Source organism: Gadus chalcogrammus, chromosome 1 (genome assembly GCF_026213295.1).
Source record: "Gadus chalcogrammus isolate NIFS_2021 chromosome 1, NIFS_Gcha_1.0, whole genome shotgun sequence".
NCBI classification, from domain to species: domain Eukaryota; kingdom Metazoa; phylum Chordata; class Actinopteri; order Gadiformes; family Gadidae; genus Gadus; species Gadus chalcogrammus.
Window position 1 is genome coordinate 28,661,210 of NC_079412.1, and position 20,485 is coordinate 28,681,694.

The 20,485-nt window shown below is 50.1% G+C and overlaps 1 protein-coding gene across 10 annotated transcripts in view; it reads right to left on the reverse strand.

Annotated features, from left to right (window-relative positions):
• kif1b (kinesin family member 1B) overlaps positions 1-20,485 on the reverse strand; it is a 74,395-nt gene that overhangs the window by 28,266 nt on the left and 25,644 nt on the right. For 5 of the 10 annotated variants that reach the window (XM_056600046.1, XM_056600116.1, XM_056600055.1 and 2 more), the window contains exons 9-21: positions 20,419-20,484; positions 20,223-20,240; positions 19,798-19,873; positions 19,136-19,214; positions 18,577-18,719; positions 14,735-14,946; positions 13,135-13,214; positions 11,150-11,225; positions 9,667-9,746; positions 9,120-9,226; positions 8,570-8,653; positions 8,019-8,199; positions 6,687-6,759 (exon numbers count right to left, since the gene is read on the reverse strand). In XM_056600046.1, coding sequence (XP_056456021.1) covers positions 6,687-6,759; positions 8,019-8,199; positions 8,570-8,653; positions 9,120-9,226; positions 9,667-9,746; positions 11,150-11,225; positions 13,135-13,214; positions 14,735-14,946; positions 18,577-18,719; positions 19,136-19,214; positions 19,798-19,873; positions 20,223-20,240; positions 20,419-20,484 — 1,275 coding nt within the window. The remainder of the gene's footprint in view (positions 1-6,686; positions 6,760-8,018; positions 8,200-8,569; positions 8,654-9,119; positions 9,227-9,666; positions 9,747-11,149; positions 11,226-13,134; positions 13,215-14,734; positions 14,947-18,576; positions 18,720-19,135; positions 19,215-19,797; positions 19,874-20,222; positions 20,241-20,418; position 20,485) is intronic. The other 5 variants (XM_056600107.1, XM_056600090.1, XM_056600081.1 and 2 more) reach the window with 2 other exon arrangements.

Below are 20,485 nucleotides of genomic sequence, written 5' to 3' on the forward strand. Positions count from 1 at the left end.
TGATTCGAAGAGCGTCACAGTCAGTGAGGCACTGTAATACAACATTCACACAGTAGGCGTAAAACATTCAACAGACAATTCGGACCAAGACTAAAATTATATGTATACAGTGTATATATATATAAATAACATACAGATATATTTATATTTCTTTATTGAAATATACATATATATGTATGGATTAATATATATTTTTATTTATTAATATATAAATATATATATGTATTTATTAATATATAAATATATACATATTCATTTATTAATATATAAATATATGTATTTATTTATTAATATAAATGTATATTTAATCGTATATCTTTATAGATAGATATATATATAATGAATATTTTCAAATAGTAGTGCACTGTAAATTGCCCATTTCCTGTTTGATTTGTTTGCCCCCTTTAAGCTAACGATCTGGGCCGAGGTGCAGCCAGCGGCACCACTACGACCAGGTGAACAACAGTCTTTAACGGAGCAACCATAGAAATATTATATTAATGTATGAACATGTGTATATGCAAAGCCATGCAGTGATAGTCGTGAAGAAAAAATAATAATAGCACATCAACGCCAATAGGAGTGGATACGAGTGTAGCTCAGCGAATCATTCTAACATTTGGTTTATGTTACGACGTATTAAAGGTAGAGTATGTCCTGACTGTCGGAACATGTCAAATAAAATAAATGTTATTAACCGTTACGAGACCCACGGTCATTTTCATTCTTTTGTTCTCGATAGCCCTCGAAAAAAAGATCTGACAAGTCGCGTTATAGCGCCTATTCTGTTTTCAACCGGAACAGTTTGAATGTTTGGTGAACACTGAATTCATTTAAAGCAAAGGAAGCAGCACAGCGAGCAGCAGACTGACGATTGGCTAGCAGCTCAGTCTGAAGCACTTCCTCTGCACAGCGTCGTCATGAAGGAGAAAGGCTGAACACAGCGCTGGACGTGGGAGCACCCATCAGACGACTCCTGTCACACTGACCTCTCTGATGGTGTTGTGGCTAACATGGGACTGCAGCATGCAAAGATATTCTACGTTTTTGAGGCATGCAGTCTTTCAGCAAACATTTTTAGGAAAATCTTGAGGAGCCATGACAACCCCCAGTGGGAGATCCAGTTGGACCAAGCTATTCAGATGACCACAAAAGCAAATGCTAATTTATCTTAAATCAGATTAAACAGTAACCAAAGCCCAATCCACGATGTGGTGGCCATCACAAATAAAATTCAATGGTGGGTTTTTCTGCCAATTGTTTTGGTCTGTGTCTGTCAAAGGAATAATAATTGATTAAGCCACTTTGAATTGAAAGCTAAACTAAATTAGAAAGTTTCTTATTAGTGTTCCAAGGTCCATGATTTAAAAAAATACAGCATTGAGTTTGATATAGCTGAAACGATTTCAGATGGTAATACAGTCTCAATGATAGTAGCAGGCAATGTAAAACCCCTTCTTAAAGTACACCTAAGCCTTCTGTTATATTTAGTTAATTACAACATTTGACTATTCATTCAGTAATTGACTCCACCGTATAGCTTATCCTCAATTTGAGAAAGTGCAAATTATTAGTCTGGCAGTCAAGCATCTGATAAACTAATGGAGCTTCCATTAAATAACATACGTGTATATATATATTATAATAATTCAAATAATATCTAAAAATGCATATTTGCAGTGTAATTTCATGATGGAAAGGTTAACTGCTGTATGGCAAGATTGCTTCTTTGCTTTCCAGATGTCAACAAGAAAAGAATAAGCAAACATTTAAACAAATAAAAAAGGGAAATTTGAGTAAGTCTGAAATTCGAACCGGTGCAATACTGGAGCTGAATAAAAAGGCACTTTTGAAAAAAGAAACTATTCTCGTACAATAATTTGAGTTGTCAGTTAAAGGCAGTAGCATAATGCACCAGTAATTTTATCATTTTCAACCACCTGGTCCGAATGGGGCAATGATTATTGATGCTGGACATAAAATGTTAATATCAAATCAACATTTGATTGCATGGTACATAAAATAAAGAAAGGAATCTCTTTAAAAAAAAAAGTCATATCCATTACAAAAAAATATGATTATACTAAAGGCGATGCGATAGGGTTGAAATGTGTTATAGGTATGTATGCGCAAGTACATTTAGCATAGTTTAAAACACAACGTTGATTTCCTTTCTCTGGCCGATTATAAAACGATGAGGATGATTGGCCATTAAAACGAGTACACCATGGTGATGAAAACATGAGTCAATCAATACTAATATGGCAACAAATGTAAACTTAGAAATACAACCGTGAGGAGATTTGGCAAACAAATGAATGCATGATTGATGAAAATCACACGTAATCCTAAGAATAAAACTTTAAAATAGAGAACAGGCCTGACCTCCCTCAGCCATCACCTGTCGGCTTCACTTCCTTACGACTGCTCTCCCAACACTGAACCCAGCGCAGCTCGTACAGAGACAGACGGCGCTGGGACACGTCTACTTCAAACACGCTGAACTCGACCAACAAGTTCACGGGACTGGGGGGAGGGGGGGGGGGGGGGGTCGCAGTTCAACTCAATTGATTGTGGGCTTGTTGTGATCTGAAATGCGTTTGTCGACCATAAAGTAAACCTGAAGCAGTTACCCCCCCACCCCCCCACCCCCCCACCCCCGCCCGTACGCTCTCTCCTCAAACCGTCGTCTCCCGACCGGCTTTCAAGTTGGGGGCGGACATTTGCCGGCGCATCCTGGGGGGGGCCTGGAAGCTGGCGGGATGGCTGGCCGGGTCGCCGTGCCGGTACGGCTGGTAGCTGTTGGAGTTGTGGTCGGGGTAGGGCATGGCGCTGTAGTAGCAGGGCTGGGGCTGGGGGGGGGCCTGGGGGCCCTGGCTGTGGTAGGACCGGGGCTTGTAGAAGCCCTGGGAGTGCCTCTTGTTGGCCTCGTAGGGCCTCAGGTTCTCCTGGGCGGCGGTCGGCCGCTGGCGGTGGTTGAAGGAGTTGCTGCGCGCGCGTTCGTAGGGCTGCTGCTGCTGGAGTGGCGGCTGGTGGTGGGGGGGCTGATGGTGGGGGGGCTGGTGATGGGGGTGCTGGTGATGGGGGTGCTGCTGATGGGGGTGCTGCTGATGGGGGTGTTGTTGGTGGTGCTGGTGCTGATGGTGTTGCTGGTGGTGTTGCTGGTGGTGCTGCTGGTGGTATTGCTGTGGATGGTTGTTGTTGTTGCTGTTCCTGTGATTCTGCCGCGGCCCCTGGCCCTGGCCCTGGCCCGGCCCCTGGCCCTGGCCCGGCCCCTGGCCCTGGCCCTGGCCCGGCCCCTGGCCCTGGCCCTGGCCCGGACTCTGGTCCTGGTCTTCTCCGCTCCTGCGGCGCACCGAGGGGCTGGGGGGCCGCGGCCCCAGGGGAAGGAGGGCGGGGCCCACCAGCTCCTTGGACACCAGCCCGATCTCCGGCGGGCCCTGGCCCTCCTCCTCCTCCAGCGCCTCCTTGGGGACCTTCAGCTCGATGACCTGCTGGTCGGTGATGATGATGTGCGTCCCGGGGCTCCAGGAGTTGCGGTGGGTGGGGTTGCTCCTGAAGGGGAAGCGCAGCTTGCGGTCCTCGGGGGGGATGAAGCGGTGCGGCCCGCTGTGGCGCCGCAGCTGCTTGGAGATCTCCTGCTGCTGGAGGCCCTTCAGGCGCACCTGCTCCTGCCTCATCCAGCGCATGTGGCCGCGCCGCAGCGGGGAGTCGTCCCCGGCGCCCTCGCCCGCGCCCGGCTCCCGGTCGTCCAGGGCGCCGTCGGGGGCCGGCGGTCGGCCCTCTCTGGGGCTGGGGGTCCTGGCCAGGTGGGGGGGCGGGCCCTCTCTGGGACTGGGCGTCCTGGCCGGGCGGGGGGGCGTGGCCTCGCCGGCGGCCGCCGCCGCCTTGTCCGGAGCGTCGGCAGCGATGAGCGGCAGCACCTTCTCCATCTTCACCATCTTGTTCCTGAGCGCCCGGATCTCCTCGTCCTTCATGTTGTTCTGCAGCTTCACCTCCTGCAGGATGTCCTCCAGCTTGTCGATGTGCACCTTCAGCTCGTCCATGACCACCACGCCCACGCCGCCGCCGCCGCCGCCGCCCCGGGACCCGTTGGCGAGGGCCAGGACGTCCTCGATGCGCTCGTCGCCCACGCCCACCGTGTCCCAGACGTCGCGCGCCACGGCCCGCCACGAGTCGCGCTCGTTGGGGTCCTTCTTCACGTAGCTCTCGCACAGCTCCTTCATCTTCACGATGGCCAGCGCCTCGATCTCCTGCCGCGAGTGGCGGAAGTCGTTCAGCGCCACCTCGTAGCAGATCTCCTTGACCGCCTGGATCTTCAGGTCCGAGATGGTCACCCACTTGGCGTCCTTGGTGATGCGGCGGCGCTGGGGGACCTGGTACATCTTCACCGCCTCCCGCCGCTTGCCGCTGCTGGGGAGGCCGCACTTGCGCACTATGGTCCGGAGTTTACTGGGGGGCAGCTTCTCCCTCAGGGAGGTGATCAGCCTCCAGCTCTCTTCACAAGACCTCTTATCTGAGTCATCCCCACTATCTGAGTCTCCGTCCTTGAGGAAGAACAAAAAAAAAAAAAGAAAAAAAAAAAGGGAAACAAAACCAAAATGGTTCCCAACAAGATGGAGAAATTAAAATGGGGAAATCAAGGAGAAAAGGATGGCTTTTTAAATAAAAGAATGAATATGCAACATGGGAACTCTTATCATTGGTAAACGCCTTGGTCAACTTAGCTTCGACATAAAGAGCCATTGAGTGATTAAGATCTGACCGTTTTAATATCTGCAAAAAATAGATGGAAGTAGTGCATACATCGTCATTCTACAAGATGTATGACAACATGCATTAATAACACCTGACGATACGTCCAGGATTCAATCAAAACAAAAGTCTGTTTCGGAACAACTTAAAAATAGACTGTGGCTTTCATTGACTTTCTTTTCATGTTGTCTTAACATTTGTCGAAATGAAGTGAACTGTGATTGAGATGGACTGTATTCCTATGAAACCTATTACGAACGCATATAATATCAAGTATTTATATTTATTAAATAGGCCAATATGGTTCCCAATGTTGCACATTGATATTAAAAGTAAAAAGGTAAAGCATGACTATTATGATTAGAAAAAATATAGCATAGAGGAAAGATGTTGTTTAGAGCGCTTCTGAATTTGCTTTCTGATATTCCTCTTCAAAATTTGTAAATTGTGGTATTTATTGGCAGTTGGATCCCAACCATGTTACAAAGGCATGCGACATGGGGGATAGGTTTCAGAGCCCTCCCCGTCTGAAGTCCAGGAGATGTGAGTGTCTTTAGTACTTTAGTAGCCGAGAGTTAGAAGGTCTTGTGGTTTTATTGGAAAGCCGGCAGAGAGAGAGAGAGCGAGGACAGGCAGAGTGAAGTTAAGTGTTAATCCACTACGAGGAAGATGTTAGTCAGAAGGAAATGCAGTTTCTCATTTTCCCCGGTAGACGAAGGACATTACAGATCACAACAAGTCGCGACAGACGTGTCGAAGTGTTGACAACCAAGCTGTCGTTGGGAGGGGGAACACTGAATGGTGGTTTGAACCCTAACCCCTTTGTGGTTGGGAATGGTGATAAGAAACCAGTGGAGGTACGAGAGAGGTCTGTGATTGTGCATTGATTTCGAACAGCGGTAAGAGCCTTCAGTGTGCTACACCAGACACCGGCTAGCGCAGCCTACGCAGACAAAGAAGTCAATGAGAAACCACATTGTTGCTAATCTGAACCGAGCCACGACAGCAGGCTGTGGTTAAATCACAATGCATTGGACATGGCAGCAACTGCATTGAGGAGGAGGAGGTAACTTAAGGCAATCACAGAGGAAAACTAGGAGGAGGGAATCTATTCCGGGGAAACCGTCGGAAACCTCGCGGCTAGCTCAGCCCAACCGCGAGGAACCGACCTCAACGCTAAGAGAACATGCTATTAACGGGAACCATGCAAAGCAGCACATCGTGGAAACACTTGTTTGTTCTTTGACTTTGTGAATTGGTTCTCAACTGCGTCTTACAATTTTCTCAAAGTAAATTTGTTTCAAGACGCCACTGTTTTGCACGATTCGGTTCAAAACTAGAAGACACGAAAAATGAATAAAACAGGGATTTAGAGAAGGGGAAAAAGCTTTAAAGTCTAATAAGACTCTTAATCAAAAATGCTACAGAAAACCAGTCAAACGTCATGTTTCAAGTAGAAGGTAAAAGCTCAAAACACACATTTCAAACCAGATACCAGAAGTAGTAAATCAACTTCCATGCAAGAAGAGCAGACATGCGCTAGGAGCCAAAGTGTGATTCACAAACATAACAGAAACTCAAAGTGTCAAAAGCTCAGAGTGAAGATTAGTACCGGCCAGACTTCAACAGAGCTAGTACTTCTATCCCCCATGAAAACAAACCACGAGCCGTCAGTTGGAAGCTCACCCAATGAAAACAAAAAAACATCCAGTACCGTACCAAAATATATCACATGATTCAGTTTGATCCAGAAACATATGTGAACTAGCACTTGTAAGAATCCTCAGGCGAAAATCCGGGCTTCGATCAAACCAACTCTTACGGGCGAGCATCAAATTCACTCATGGCTTTGGGCAGCTTTGGGCTGCGTGAAGCTCGCCAATTGGTTTGATCCAATTCCAGTGGAAATGGAGAAAATCTGAAGAACTCACCAGTCTCTGTTGTTCCAGGAGCTGGTCTGCTTCCTCCTTCTCCTTTTTGTATAAAATCTCCATCTCAGTGAGCCTGTACGCACAGAGCATAAATATGATGCACAACTTGAAGACATTTGACATGTAAACATGGATACATGGACCATCGTTAACCGTTGTTACTATAAATGAAGGCAAAGAGGAAGCTCATCATGCTACCACTGGGAATGGGTCGATGGACAGCATCACACTGAAGGTGTCCGACCCCCAGCCTAAAGGTGGTGGGTTTGTAGCCCCAGCTCTGCTGTCTATCTGTCTGTGACCACGAGCATTCTGCTCATTACATACACATGTCTAAAAATATACTCACTGGAAGTCGCTTTCTTGTTAATTGACTTAACTAATGACTTCATTTCTCATCATTAAGGGATATTATTAATGAGTGTCTCTCTGTACGTTATCCTGCTTATGACACGGCTACTTACTGAAGAAATCAATGATTGAGACAACAAATAATTTAAGAATGATGTTATTCCTTCCGCTGAACTAGCAGTCTGATCGTTTTTTCGGTCGGTCGCTGCGTCCGTAGCGATGAGCTGTTTCTGAATCTAGCATCAACAAAGCCGTGTCCTAACGATAAACAGTGATCCCCTCAGGCCCTTTGGGGCTCGTCCACACATACACACACCAGTAGTAAGACCCACACACACTCAGCAGTAGGTAGTCACACACACACTCATCAGTAGAGAGACACACACACTCAGCAGTAGATAGACACACACACACTCAGCAGTAGGTAGTCACACACACACACACAGCAGTAGGTAGTCACACACACACACAGCAGTAGGTAGTCACACACACACTTAGCAGTAGGTAGACACACACACACACACACTCAGCAGTAGGTAGTCACACACACACACACACACACACACACACACACACACACACACACACACACACACACACACACACACACACACACACACTCAGCAGTAGGTAGTCACACACACACACACACACACACACACACTCAGCAGTAGATAGACACACACACACACTCAGCAGTAGGTAGTCACACACACTCAGCAGTAGGTAGTCACACACACACACACACACACACACTCAGCAGTAGGTAGTCACACACACACACTCAGTAGTAGGTAGTCACACACACACACACACACACATTCAGCAGTAGGTAGTCACACACACACTCAGCAGTAGGTAGTCACACACACTCAGCAGTAGGTAGTCACACACACTCATCAGTAGAGAGACACACACACACACACACACTCATCGGTAGGGACCCCCACACCCATGAGCGTAGGGGGTTGCGGGTCGTACCTCTTCTCCATCTCCTGCTTCATGTCGATGCCCTGCTTCTCCAGCAGCTCCCTCTGGGCGAAGGTCCAGTCCACGGGCTCCACGGGGGTCTCCGCCGTGGGGGTCTTCTCCCGCTCCGCCCGGGCCTGCTCCGGGTGGTTGAAGCGGAACACGTGGTTCTTGCCCATGATGATGCGGTTGCCTAGCGACGGGAGGAAGGCGTTGTCAGGAGCGGCTCTTTTAATACGGTCCAAATTCAAAACTCTTATAATACAAATAATGAATTATTATAATTGATAAATTCTTTATTGCGTCGTAACTGGAATGAGCTTCATTTGTTTTGTGTGCAGTGACACGAGGGGTATCTGTGTAGATGCATGTGTTCCCAATGTGAGGTCATACAAAAAATAAGCAATTTTCCACAACTTCACTCTGAGGAAAACAAATCAACACGGCGAGGATTTTCATTTCATCATTCATGAGTCTCTCCAAAGTGTGTCAGACGCTCTCACAACAAGCAGCGTGTTACCGTGGTAACGGCTCCAGGCTGAGGAGGCGTGGGGCGGGCGTACCTGAGCGCAGCTGGGTGGAGTCCTCCACCCGTTTACCGTTGACGTAGGTCTCTGACGCCTCGCAGGGAACCAGCAGGACGATCACTGCAACAACAGGAGGACAGTCACCAGGGTGGAGCGACAGACAATGGGATAGAAGTAGACCGAGTAACGTCACAGCAAACCCCTAAAGACCAATCAGACCGTTCATACTACACTGTCTGATGTACACCCATCAAAAAGATGCTCACATACTTTTTAAAAACTAGTATAGCCAGCTTTTCATTCGGATGGGCCCAGACAGTTAAATCCAGACATGGACACTGCGTGACTAACCCCCAGTTAACTAACCCCCGTTACCTAACCCCCGTTAACTCTGAACCAGAGTGAGCATGTCAGCAGTGGGCCATTGCCGTTTATTTTTTTTATTTCATTTTAAAGTTAGCTCTCCTACTTGTGTTTCCCTTTACATTTCCTTTTATAATGCACTGTTGAAGGAGCCTGAGACTCATAGCCAGCGACTGCGTCTGTGATTGTTGTGTGTGTGACAGTGAACCATCCTGGGTCTCACCATCTCCGTTGGCGTTCCTCTGGCTGCGGAACACACAGTGCTCCTCCCGGATGTGGGCGCCGCTCAGAACGATGTCCTGCCGTCTCTCCGCGTCCGCCTGGCCCACCCTGTCAGGAGGACATTAGGAGTTCAGTAAACACCCGCGTCAAACACACCGTGGCAGCCATTTTGGATCCAAGTGTCTCCCACCCCCCTGGTTTACAGAGTTAAACATTTAACAGACTGAGGTGCGAAACAACTCCCAGGGAGGTCTGAGCAGTAGTTCTGATTTTCATTGGCATCGACTTTGACGGTATTTTTATATAGTCCGCCGCGGGCAGTCCTGTAACTTAAGACGGAGTCAGCGGCTAACTAAAGACTCCCCAGCGGAGTTAAAGGAGACTCCAGACGGTAGCGCTGCGTGGACAGAAGCTAACTGTTGGTCCACCATCGCCTCCTCATCAAACACCAGTCCCTCTGATTGACCGACGGCACAGACAACAACCAGTCCTCCCTGCTCCAGGAGGAAGCGGTCTGGGACCCCCGCGGTCAGGGAGGGGCTCGTTACCTGGTGATCCCGTCTTTGATGTAGTAGAGGAGGCACTCCGACATGAGGGGGTCCTCGTTCAGGTTAACGAGGTGGGGGGTCTGGACGAAGAGAAGAGGACAGAGGAACGCGTTACAATCCATTCTGATCCCAGTGGTTCCCAGTACCACTGATGGTTTAGTACCACTGGCTCCCAGTACCACTGATGGTTTAGCACCACTGGCTCCCAGTACCACGGATGGTCTATGTAGCAGAATCACACACGTCTTAAAACAACAACAACACTACCTGTCTGGGGTGGAGCGACTCCACCCTATCTCAAAGGTCTTTACTACGGCTCACACACCCTGAACCCCCCACTAGGGGGCGACACCGGGGAAACAACCCACCTTTTTCGGGGAGAACACCCCGTTAAAGTCTGTGTAAAGATCGCAGGGCTTCTCAGCGAAAAGCTAGCCCGCCACGACAACGCAGCGGAGAGAGATGGAGGGTGAGTAGAGAGGGGAAGGAGAGAGTGGTTAAAATCAACAACCAAAACAATCATCTGTGACGGAGCGACCAGGGGTGTAGAGGGCGAGGGAGGGGGATAAAGGGGATGGATGACATCAGAGGAGACTCTGAGGCTGACGCCGGACAGCAGCGCTGACGGACAGCGTGCGACTCAGTGGAGAGAATGAACCGGGGGAGAAGAGGACGACCGGGACACGACAGAAGTCGCCTCACTAGGGAATCGCGGCTAAACAAAAACACAACGTGTGCAGCGATGTAGCGAGGAGTCGAGCAGCGGAAGGATAACGACAGTAAGAAGATACTAACAGTTAACACTCATGGATCCACCAGGTTGGAACCTGATATCACTCTAAAACAGAGTCCCAGGGAAAGGTGCTAGGACCAGAAATAGCCCCCGGAGGACGGAAGGGTCACAAGCACCTCTCTGACCCGCGGGTAAATAGTTCTTTAATAGGCAGTGGGTGGGTGAGGGGGGGGGGGGGTGAGGGGGGGGGATCTAAACCAGAGACAGAACAATCATGGGATTGTGGGATCGGAGTCAAATTTAAAAAATAAACTAAATCCATCTATGGTGGAGTCTATTATGGGCTCTCCTCTCTATCCATGTTCTCTGAACAAACCTTATCGCCGGGGAAACACGCAAAGGGCCCAACGTGGCTGGGCTGAGTGGGTGGAGGAGAGAGAGAGAGAGAGAGGGAGAGAGAGAGAGAGAGAGAGAGAGAGAGAGAGAGACAGAGAGAGAGAGAGAGAGAGAATGGAGGAGAGAGGATGGAGGAGAGAGAGGAGGAGAGAGAGGGGGAGGAGAGAGAGGGTGGAGGAGAGAGAGGAGAGAGAGCAGTGTAAATGGACATGCTGATGGAGCCAACAGAGCAGGAAGAGAACGAGAGAGATCGCTCGGGAGCGGAGCCTCCGGGAGGAGGTGATGTCACCGAGGCCGTACAGCGGTACCCCGTTCACCGCTGGCCGCTGCAGGAGAGACGTCAGGTGGCCGTACCTTTTTAGGGGAGAAGACGCCCAGGGTCCCGCCGTCCTCGCGGATGGCCACGCCCATCTCGGCCAGCAGGGCCTCCCTGGGGGGGGGGGGGGGCAGAACGGGGGTCAGCGGGGGTCTGAAGGGGACCTGGAAACAGCTGGCAGGAATCACACTACATCTAACAATGATTTGCCGAGGGCGCAGTGAGCAGCGGGGAGTAGCCCCACTACTCACGGAGCCTGGGGTGAATGATTGTTTCAGTATAGGCGACACCTCAACACTTTTTGCCGGGATTTATTTGTTTTTATTAGCGTGGCGAGACGACCGTCACGGTCGTCTCGCCACGCTAATAAAAACAAACAAATCCCGGCAAAAAGTGAGCTCCCTTGTGATGAAAACAATATCCAGAGTTTGAGATCTCAATCGTGGGATATTGCCCAATATCCCGAGATAGCGAACCAATCAAATTGCGCCCTCTTAGGAGGTTCACGTGTAGAATATACTAATTATAAATATGCAATGGACATGTTCCATTCGAGTAATCATAAAGATTAGATAGATTTTTTTATCTATTTCAAAGAGTGATTTGATTGTTCTCCCAGGTCTTGTGTTAAAGGCTCACTGCTGCTGTCAGTACCGCAGAACAACACCGTTTGAACCCGTAGTCCTCAGACCTGCTGAAGACTACGGGGGAACTCGTGAGGAGGGGATTCATCACACGGTGCCGAGGGGCTCGCAGAACATGAAGACACACGTGTGACATGGGCCCCAGCCAGACCCAAGAGGGGGCCCCAATGGTCTGTCAGAGGGCCATGGCCCCCAGAGGAAGAGAGAGCGAGGTACAGAGATACAGAGTGAGAGCAAGAGAGGATGATGAACAGAATGAAAGAGAAAGGAGAAGTGTGAAGTTAGAGATGAAAAATAATGAATGGGAGGAAGGGAGACCCAGCAGGGTGTGGAAATAGAGAAGAGACATTGAAAAAACTAGAGAGATGGTGAATGAACAGAATGAAAGAGAAAGGAGAAGTGAAACAGAGCATGAGGTAAGAGATGACAGAGTATCAATGGGAGGAAGGGAGACCCAGATGTGAGAGAGAGAGAGAGAGAGAGAGAGAGAGAGAGAGAGAGAGACAGAGAGAGAGATAGAGAGAGAGACAGAGAGGGAGAGAGAGAGAGAGACAGAGAGAGAGAGAGAGAGAGAGAGAGAGAGAGAGAGAGAGAGAGAGAGAGAGAGAGAGAGAGAGAGAGAGAGAGAGAGAGAGAGAGAGAGAGAGAGAGAGAGAGAGAGAGAGAGAGACAGAGAGAGAGAGAGAGAGAGAGAGAGAGAGAGAGAGAGAGAGAGAGAGAGAGACAGAGAGAGAGAGAGAGAGAGAGAGAGAGAGAGAGAGAACAATCAGACAGAAGGGCTCTGATGTGTTTGAAATTAAGCAGAAGCAGCTGAAACAGAGCTTGAGGTAAGAGTTGACGGGAGGAAGGGAGACCCAGATGTGTTTGGAAATAGACGAGGACAGAGAGACACGGAGAGAGAGAGAGAGGGGGAGAGAGAGAGAGAGGGGGAGAGAGAGAGAGAGAGAGAGGAAGAGGACGCTGATGTGTTGGAAATGAGACCGCGATGTACGGCCAGACAAACACTTGTGTGCGGAGTGAGTGAGTGAGTGAGTGAGTGAGTGAGTGAGTGAGTGAGTGAGTGAGTGAGTGAGTGAGTGAGTGAGTGAGTGAGTGAGTGAGTGAGTGAGTGAGCCAGTGAGTGAGTGAGTGAGTGAGTGAGTCAGTGAGTGAGTGAGTGAGCCAGTGAGTGAGTGAGTGAGTGAGTGGGCGAGCGGGTGAGTGAGTGAGTGAGTGAGTGAGTGAGTGAGTGAGTGAGTGAGTGAGTGGGTGGGTGGGTGGGTGGGTGAGTGAGTGAGTGAGTGAGGATTTGAGTGAGTGAGTGAGTGAGTGAGCCAGTGAGTGAGTGAGTGAGTGAGTGAGTGGGTGGGTGGGTGGGTGGGTGGGTGGGTGAGCCTCACCTCTCCATGCGGATGGCCTCCGTCTTCCGGAGCTTCTCCTCCCATGTCTCGTTGAGCTCAGCGATGATCTTCTCCGATTCCTGAACACAGAGAAGACCGGATCAGGAGGAGAACCAACAGAACCAATAGAACCAATAGAACCAATAGAACCAGCAGAACCAACATAACCAACAGAACCAACAGAACCAATAGAACCAACAGAACCAACAGAACCAGCAGAACCAATAGAACCAACAGAACCAATAGAACCAACAGAACCAACAGAACCAGCAGAACCAACAGAACCAATAGAACCAATAGAACCAGCAGAACCAACAGAACCAGCAGAACCAACAGAACCACACACATCAACTTCAGGATCAAGTCGCACTTCACAAAAGCGATGCCATTTTCTTTTACACCGTAATATCTCTGATGTAACATGTGTCACGAGAGAGATTGTGAGAGATTCATCTCCACCATATCGGTGGTTCCTTTGGGTGAGAGTGATTCTGTGGACATGAGGAACGGCCTATCTGTTCTTTAACATTGTAATATCTCTGATATCATTTCTCTTTTCTTTACCAGCGCTAAGAACCAAACGCAGGGGGCACTAGAGCACTATAGCCTCTGTACCGGCAGTGTTATCAGGATTATAGAACCACTATTCCAGAGTAAGGGCTGCATTTTATTTTCAAACTGATGTAATCAGTGAATGGTGTGCGATACCATGGACAGAACCAGGAACCACAACCATAGAAGAGGGTACTACTGCTCTAAATGGAACCCGGGTGAGTCTGCTTCTTGGTAAGCGTAACGCGTCACCGCCCCCCCCCCCTGCCGCCAGCAGATCTATTCTGGTCCGTTTCCTCTGGGTCTGCGTCGACGCCCTACGTCACAGACACACCGAGCCCCCTGGTATCCATGGAAACTGCAGCCCTTCACGGCCGCCTGGTACCCCCCTAAGTGCCCCCCCCCGCCCCCCTCCCATCTCACGAGCAGCCAGTGGACTGCGAGCATGAGAGGGATAAGGAGATATATACATCACGCAGGCGTGATGACGATGGATGACTGATCTGCAGACGGTGCCGTATTGTCCCAGACTTCATTGGTCAGCGGGGGCGGTCGCAGCCACCTGAGTGGTATTGAATGCTTATCGTTTTCAAAAAGTATATAGTGACATATTAATAGTCCCGGTCATGTGCGTAATGTGGCGCCGTCTCATTTTTCTCGTACGGGTTAATAAAGATCATTGAATCGCGTTGTTTTACATCCACCGTGTAAATTGATCAGACCAAAATCTTATGACCCAAATATCTTATGACCAAAGAACATTAGTGATTTATTTCTGGAGTGTATTCCTGGGAGTGCTACGTGCTAACGCCGCAGTGCTAAGGTGGCGCTATGTGGTAACAGAGCTACGTGCTAATGGCGCTATGTGCTAACAGAGCTACGTGCTATCAGAGCTACGTGCTAACGGCGCTATGTGCTAACGGCGCTACGTGCCAACGGCGCTACGTGCCAACGGCGCTACGTGCTAACAGCGCTAAGGGGTCTCCGGGTGGCTTGTTGTGGTTCGCCGTTCTGTGTTTGCTAGCTGTGTAGCGGACGGAGCCCTCACCTTCAGCCTCTCGATGGCCTCCTCCCCCCCGGGGGTGGACATGATGCGCTCCTGGATGCTGCTGGCCGACTGCAGGCCCGCCGGGCTGCAGAGCGACCCAGACGAGGGCGAGGCGGTCAGGGAGCCCAGGGGCGCTGTGGAGAAGAGGCCAGGCCGTTGGTTCTCTGAGGCTAGCAAGTATCGGTGCTCATTGTTCTGCATGTCTTTGAGGTCTAAGACCCAGAGAGAGAGACAGAGACAGAGACAGAGACAGAGACAGAGACAGAGACAGAGACAGAGACAGAGAGAGAGAGAGAGAGAGAGAGAGACAGAGAGAGAGACAGAGAGAGAGACAGAGAGAGAGACAGAGAGAGACAGAGAGAGACAGAGAGAGACAGAGACAGAGAGAGACAGAGAGAGACAGAGACAGACAGACAGACAGACAGACAGACAGACAGACAGACAGACAGACAGACAGACAGACAGACAGACAGAGAGAGACAGACAGACAGACAGACAGACAGACAGACAGACAGAGAGAGAGAGACAGAGAGAGAGAGAGAGAGAGAGAGAGAGAGAGAGAGAGAGAGAGAGAGAGAGACAGAGACAGAGACAGAGAGAGAGAGAGACAGAGACAGAGACAGAGACAGAGACAGAGACAGAGAGAGAGAGACAGAGACAGAGAGAGAGAGATGGGGGTGGGTATGGACAAAAACGGGAGATGGAAGGGGGGGGGGGGGCACAGGGAAAACACACAAAACGGAGTAACCGGAAATCAAAAAAAGGAGAGAGAACAGAAGAGGAAATGGGGAGAGAGAGAGAGACACAAAGGAGGAGAGACGTAAGTGTAAGAAACACGTTGTACATAAAACACACAATAGACAGACAGCCAAATGGGCGGCGAGGGGACAGCAGTTTTCACCCCAGGTACGGCTGGTGATAGCGGAGCTGGGGCGGCTAATTGAACTTCCTGGAGAAGCCATTAGCCGGGAGCTCCACAGCCATTAGGGCGCTCCCCTGAGGACCCCTGGACCGGCCCTCCAGACACGGCTCTCACTCTGGGCTGGACATTAGAACATGGAGCAGCCGGGCTGCGGCCACCAAAGCGTATCACTTTTACTGTGTGTGATAACCTATATAGTGTGTAGGTGTGAGCGTATCATATCTGGACACTGCGGGGTGAAAACTGCTTTCATCTCAGCAAGGGGGGGGCAAGAGCCAAACAGGAAGTACAGATAAGGGATGATATCGATACATGCCGACACACACACACACACACACACACACACACACACACACACACACACACACACACACACACACACACACACACACACACACACACACACACAGCAGCCTTGCTAAGGTCAGCCCATCGATAGCAGCGGGTCTTCAGTGGGTCTCGGGTGACAGCAGAGTGCCTACGCCAGAACTGAACTCAACAACAAGGGAAGGGTAGTATGGAGGAGCGAGTATTCAAAGTAGGGCCACTAAAAATGTTTTAGTCTACATTTGGGGTTTTAGATAGGACACTTAGTAGTAAAAGATCCTTTAAATAGTATTTCTCAGAAACAGTCAGTGGCCACCTCCTTGAGGAATCGATGGTTTAGAGAGGGAGGGGGCGGCAGCCTCGACTCACTCAGAGAAGGGATGGGGAGGGAGGGACTGAAGGTCCAAGCACTCACTGACTACCACAAGACAGAGCGATTCACTACACTATCCACAGCCAACACCTAGCTACCTATAGCCACCAGCTACCTATAGCTACCTATAGCCACGCAGCTACCTATAGCCACCCATAGCCACGCAGCTACCTATAGCCACCCATAGCCACCCAGCTACCTATAGCCACCTAGCTACCTATAGCCACCCAGCTACCTATAGCCACCCAGCTACCTATAGCCACCCAGCTACCTATAGCCACCCAGCTACCTATAGCCACCCAGCTACCTATAGCCACCCATAGCCACCCAGCTACCTATAGCCACCTAGCTACCTATAGCCACCCAGCTACCTATAGCCACCCAGCTACCTATAGCCACCCAGCTACCTATAGCCACCCAGCTACCTATAGCCACCCAGTAACCTATAGCCACCCAGCTACCTATAGCCACCCAGCTACCTATAGCCACCCATAGCCACCCAGCTACCTATAGCCACCCAGCTACCTATAGCCACCCATAGCCAGCCAGCTACCTATAGCCACCCAGCTACCTATAGCCAGCCAGCTACCTATAGCCACCCAGCTACCTATAGCCACCCAGCTTCCTATAGCCACCCAGCTACCTATAGCCACCCAGCTACCTATAGCCACCCAGTAACCTATAGCCACCCAGCTACCTATAGCCACCCAGTAACCTATAGCCACCCAGCTACCTATAGCCACCCAGCTACCTATAGCCACCCAGTAACCTATAGCCAGCCAGCTTCATCTACTGCGGAGCACCTTTGGGTCGGCTGTGAGGGGCATCGGTCAGAGAGCTCAGCAGCTGCATTCTAATGCCCGCAACACTGTGTGCTGCAGCAGGTGGATGGTGAGAAACACACACACACACACACACACACACACACACACACACACACACACACACACACACACACACACACACACACACACACACACACACACACCAAAGAATAAGGTTAAAGTGCACTGAAGAGGCGTAGAGAGTTAGGTGGAGCGTGTGAAGAACCTGCACAAGGGTAAAGATGATGTAAGGGGGTTGGTAGATCAAAGAGGGGATGATTGATTAGTTTAGGCATTAGGTCGTCCTGATTCATGTCGTCACATCCCTCGAGAGAGTCTTCAACAGACTCATAGTCCTCGTTTGAGTCAGTATATGAATAAATAGACATCAAAAGATCCCAACTAAAAACAAGACAGAACGTATGTAGCATGCGTCTAGCCTGCTAGCATGCTAACCATGTAAGCGCTTTGGAAGCCTTGCATTTGTTTGATTTCGTTAGACAGTATTGACGATTTAGCATTAGCTTCTCAAGCGCTAGCGTGCAAAGCTGACGGGCGAGGGTTATCGTTTTATAAATAGCAAGGGGGGGGGGGGGCTCTGAAGCAATGTTAGCTGTCAGCTTTAGCATTAGCAACAGACGATGCACGCCACATATACACACATTTGATTCCACTGGCGGGGAAATTATCCCCCTTAGCATCGACTGGGGGAGGGGGGGCGGGGAGAGAAGATGACAAGGTCAGACGTCAGAAGAAGGGTTAGAGAAAACACTTCCTACTGAGCTGAATGACAATGGACGGGATGGCAGGTACGGGGAGACATCAGATGTCTTCAGACGCTAGACTGCAGCTTGTTCAAGATCAGGTTCAGACTTGTGAATTGGCATGTAAGGCATGTGTTTATCTACCCTAGGTGCACATAAGGAATCCACTTCTTACCAATAGGATAGGTATTCATTTTATGAACTCTAAACTTCCAGAGGCAATAAAAACCCAGACGAATGTGTTGAAATTAAGGCTGGCTGTGGCATGAACAGATGTTCGCCACATGTGGGTCTATTAAAGGAGAACGTGTTTATGTAACATCCTACAGATCATTGGTTCTCACGGGTTCGTACTAAAGAGGAACGACTAAGCAATGCCATGTATGTCGTCAACGTTGGGTAAATATGTTTATCTTCACATTAAGAACTAGTTTGGGCAAACAGACAAAGAGTTACGGTTAAACACAGAGGAGAAAGAAAGGAGAAATGGAATGAGGAGTAGGAAACTAATCCTGTTTGCTCGTTCCCAGAGAGAGGAAGTAGACTGAAGCACGTGATTGGCATAGGCCGGTGCCGATACCCTCTCTGATTGGTCAACACCCCCCTCTGTGGCCAGCGCCCTGCAGACTCACTGTCCAGGATGTCGCCCAGGCCCTGGGCGCGGAGCAGGTCCTTCAGACGGGTCACCTCGTCCTTCAGGTCCCGGACCAGCTTGTTGTTGGGGTCCTCGTTGATCACCGCGTTGCACTTGATGTTCTTGGCGCGGTCGGCGTAGCTGTGGAGGAGCAGCGAGGAGGCGGCGTTAGGAGAGCTCACATCCTCACGGGGGGACGGGAGAATGAGGAGGAACCAGACAGGTTGAACTGAATAACGACTCAAATAAACGGGGTATTACCCATGTGTTGAGGGTGGCTGTAGCTGAGAGCCTGCTAGGGTCATGTTCTATTGCCCTAACCCTAACCCTAACCACTAACAGTAAGGAGGTCTGATCTGAGTGCTTGGTTCATATTCATCCAAAGCCACTCACAGTGACTTCAGATACATGTCCTCAAGCAGCAGGGGGGGCATCGGGCCTTAAGGCCTTCTGCTCGAGGTCTGGAGACCTGAACCCAGCGCCTCTCCTCTGAGAGGCTAACGACCTAGCGACCGCGGCAGCGAGGCGTCTGTGCCGGGCCGCCGTCCGTCCCATACCGTAGCGTGCTGAGCGTCTCGTCGTAGTTGATGTCTGCGGGGCTGAGGGCGGCCACCATCGCGGTTCTGGAGTTCCCGCCTGACGACAAACCAATCAACCAATCAACCAATCACAGACGAGATGCAAACAGAGTCTCAACACACAGCGGTTTATATCATGTTATATGTGTCGCTAGGCGAGTTAAAACAGTTTGCGATGGTGTGTCTCTGTGCCATCGACACTTCTAAGCCAAGCTAGGTTCCTCATTTACAAAAATAAATATCTGAACAAAAGCTAAAAGTCCTTGATAACGCTAATGCTAAGGCTAGCCTCGTCCCCGACTGAACGGGCAGGAAGGCGTCATCAGAGGACGCGGCGCAGCGCGGCGTGCAGGTCGTCCATGAAGGACAGCCGCAGTGCCCCCGTCCGTCTGAAACACAGCCCGCTGACGGCGGGCTTTCTCCCAGAGGAGAGAGGGTAAAGTTACCCCTCCGCTGTCGCTCTAACTCACTCCGTCGCTCAGACGGCCTCGCCTTATTCCCGAGGTGCCGTCCCCACGCTAGCTGGTGTTATGGCGCTATGCTAATAACATGTCGCTGTGTCTCGGCTATAAACGATAGCTTTCCCGCGGTGTGAAAGTGTGGTCTCTTTGGGAGGCGTGTGAGGATGAACGTCTTCGCACCGAGGTTTTCCCGGAGAAGCCAGGTGAGAACGGAGTCTCGGTACGGGATGAAGTCACTCTTCTTCTTCTTCTTGCTCTGTGGCACACAGGAAGTAGCGCCCGTTAGCTTGACGTAGTTCGAGTCAACACAACAAGCCTTTCTGGAAGTATTGAGACTATTTCATGCAGTGTGAAAAATATCAGAACAACAGATAAAAAAAATTGGTGAAAAAACACAGCTTCCATTGAATGGAAAAAAAAGACTACATGCTTTGGTCTTAAGCCTTTTCAGGTAGCTTCTTAGCTTAGCATTCTTCCATCAAGATTAGGACTATAGACATCATATTTGTTACACAAAAGGGTGGCAGGGTATGGGGGGGGGGGGGGGGGGGGGGGGGGCTGAGTGGGGGTTGCTGTTAGTGTCTGAGCCGCGGGGAGGGATTTACCTTGGTGGGACCGTTATCCTGTGTAGGTAAGCGTTATCGGGACAAGAGAGAAAGGAAAACACAGAAACAGGCCATGTTATCGAGAGGCGGCCGCTCTCTGATCGATGGAGGCGTTGGCCTCAGCCGAGAGCAGGAGAGGCAGAGAAGGACAGGAGGACAGAGAGGCAGGGGGAAGGTGTTTCAGAGTGGGACTTACCACCTCGGCCAAGGCAGAGATGACCTTCCCTAACGTGGTCAGAGACTTGTTGATGTTTGCGCCCTCC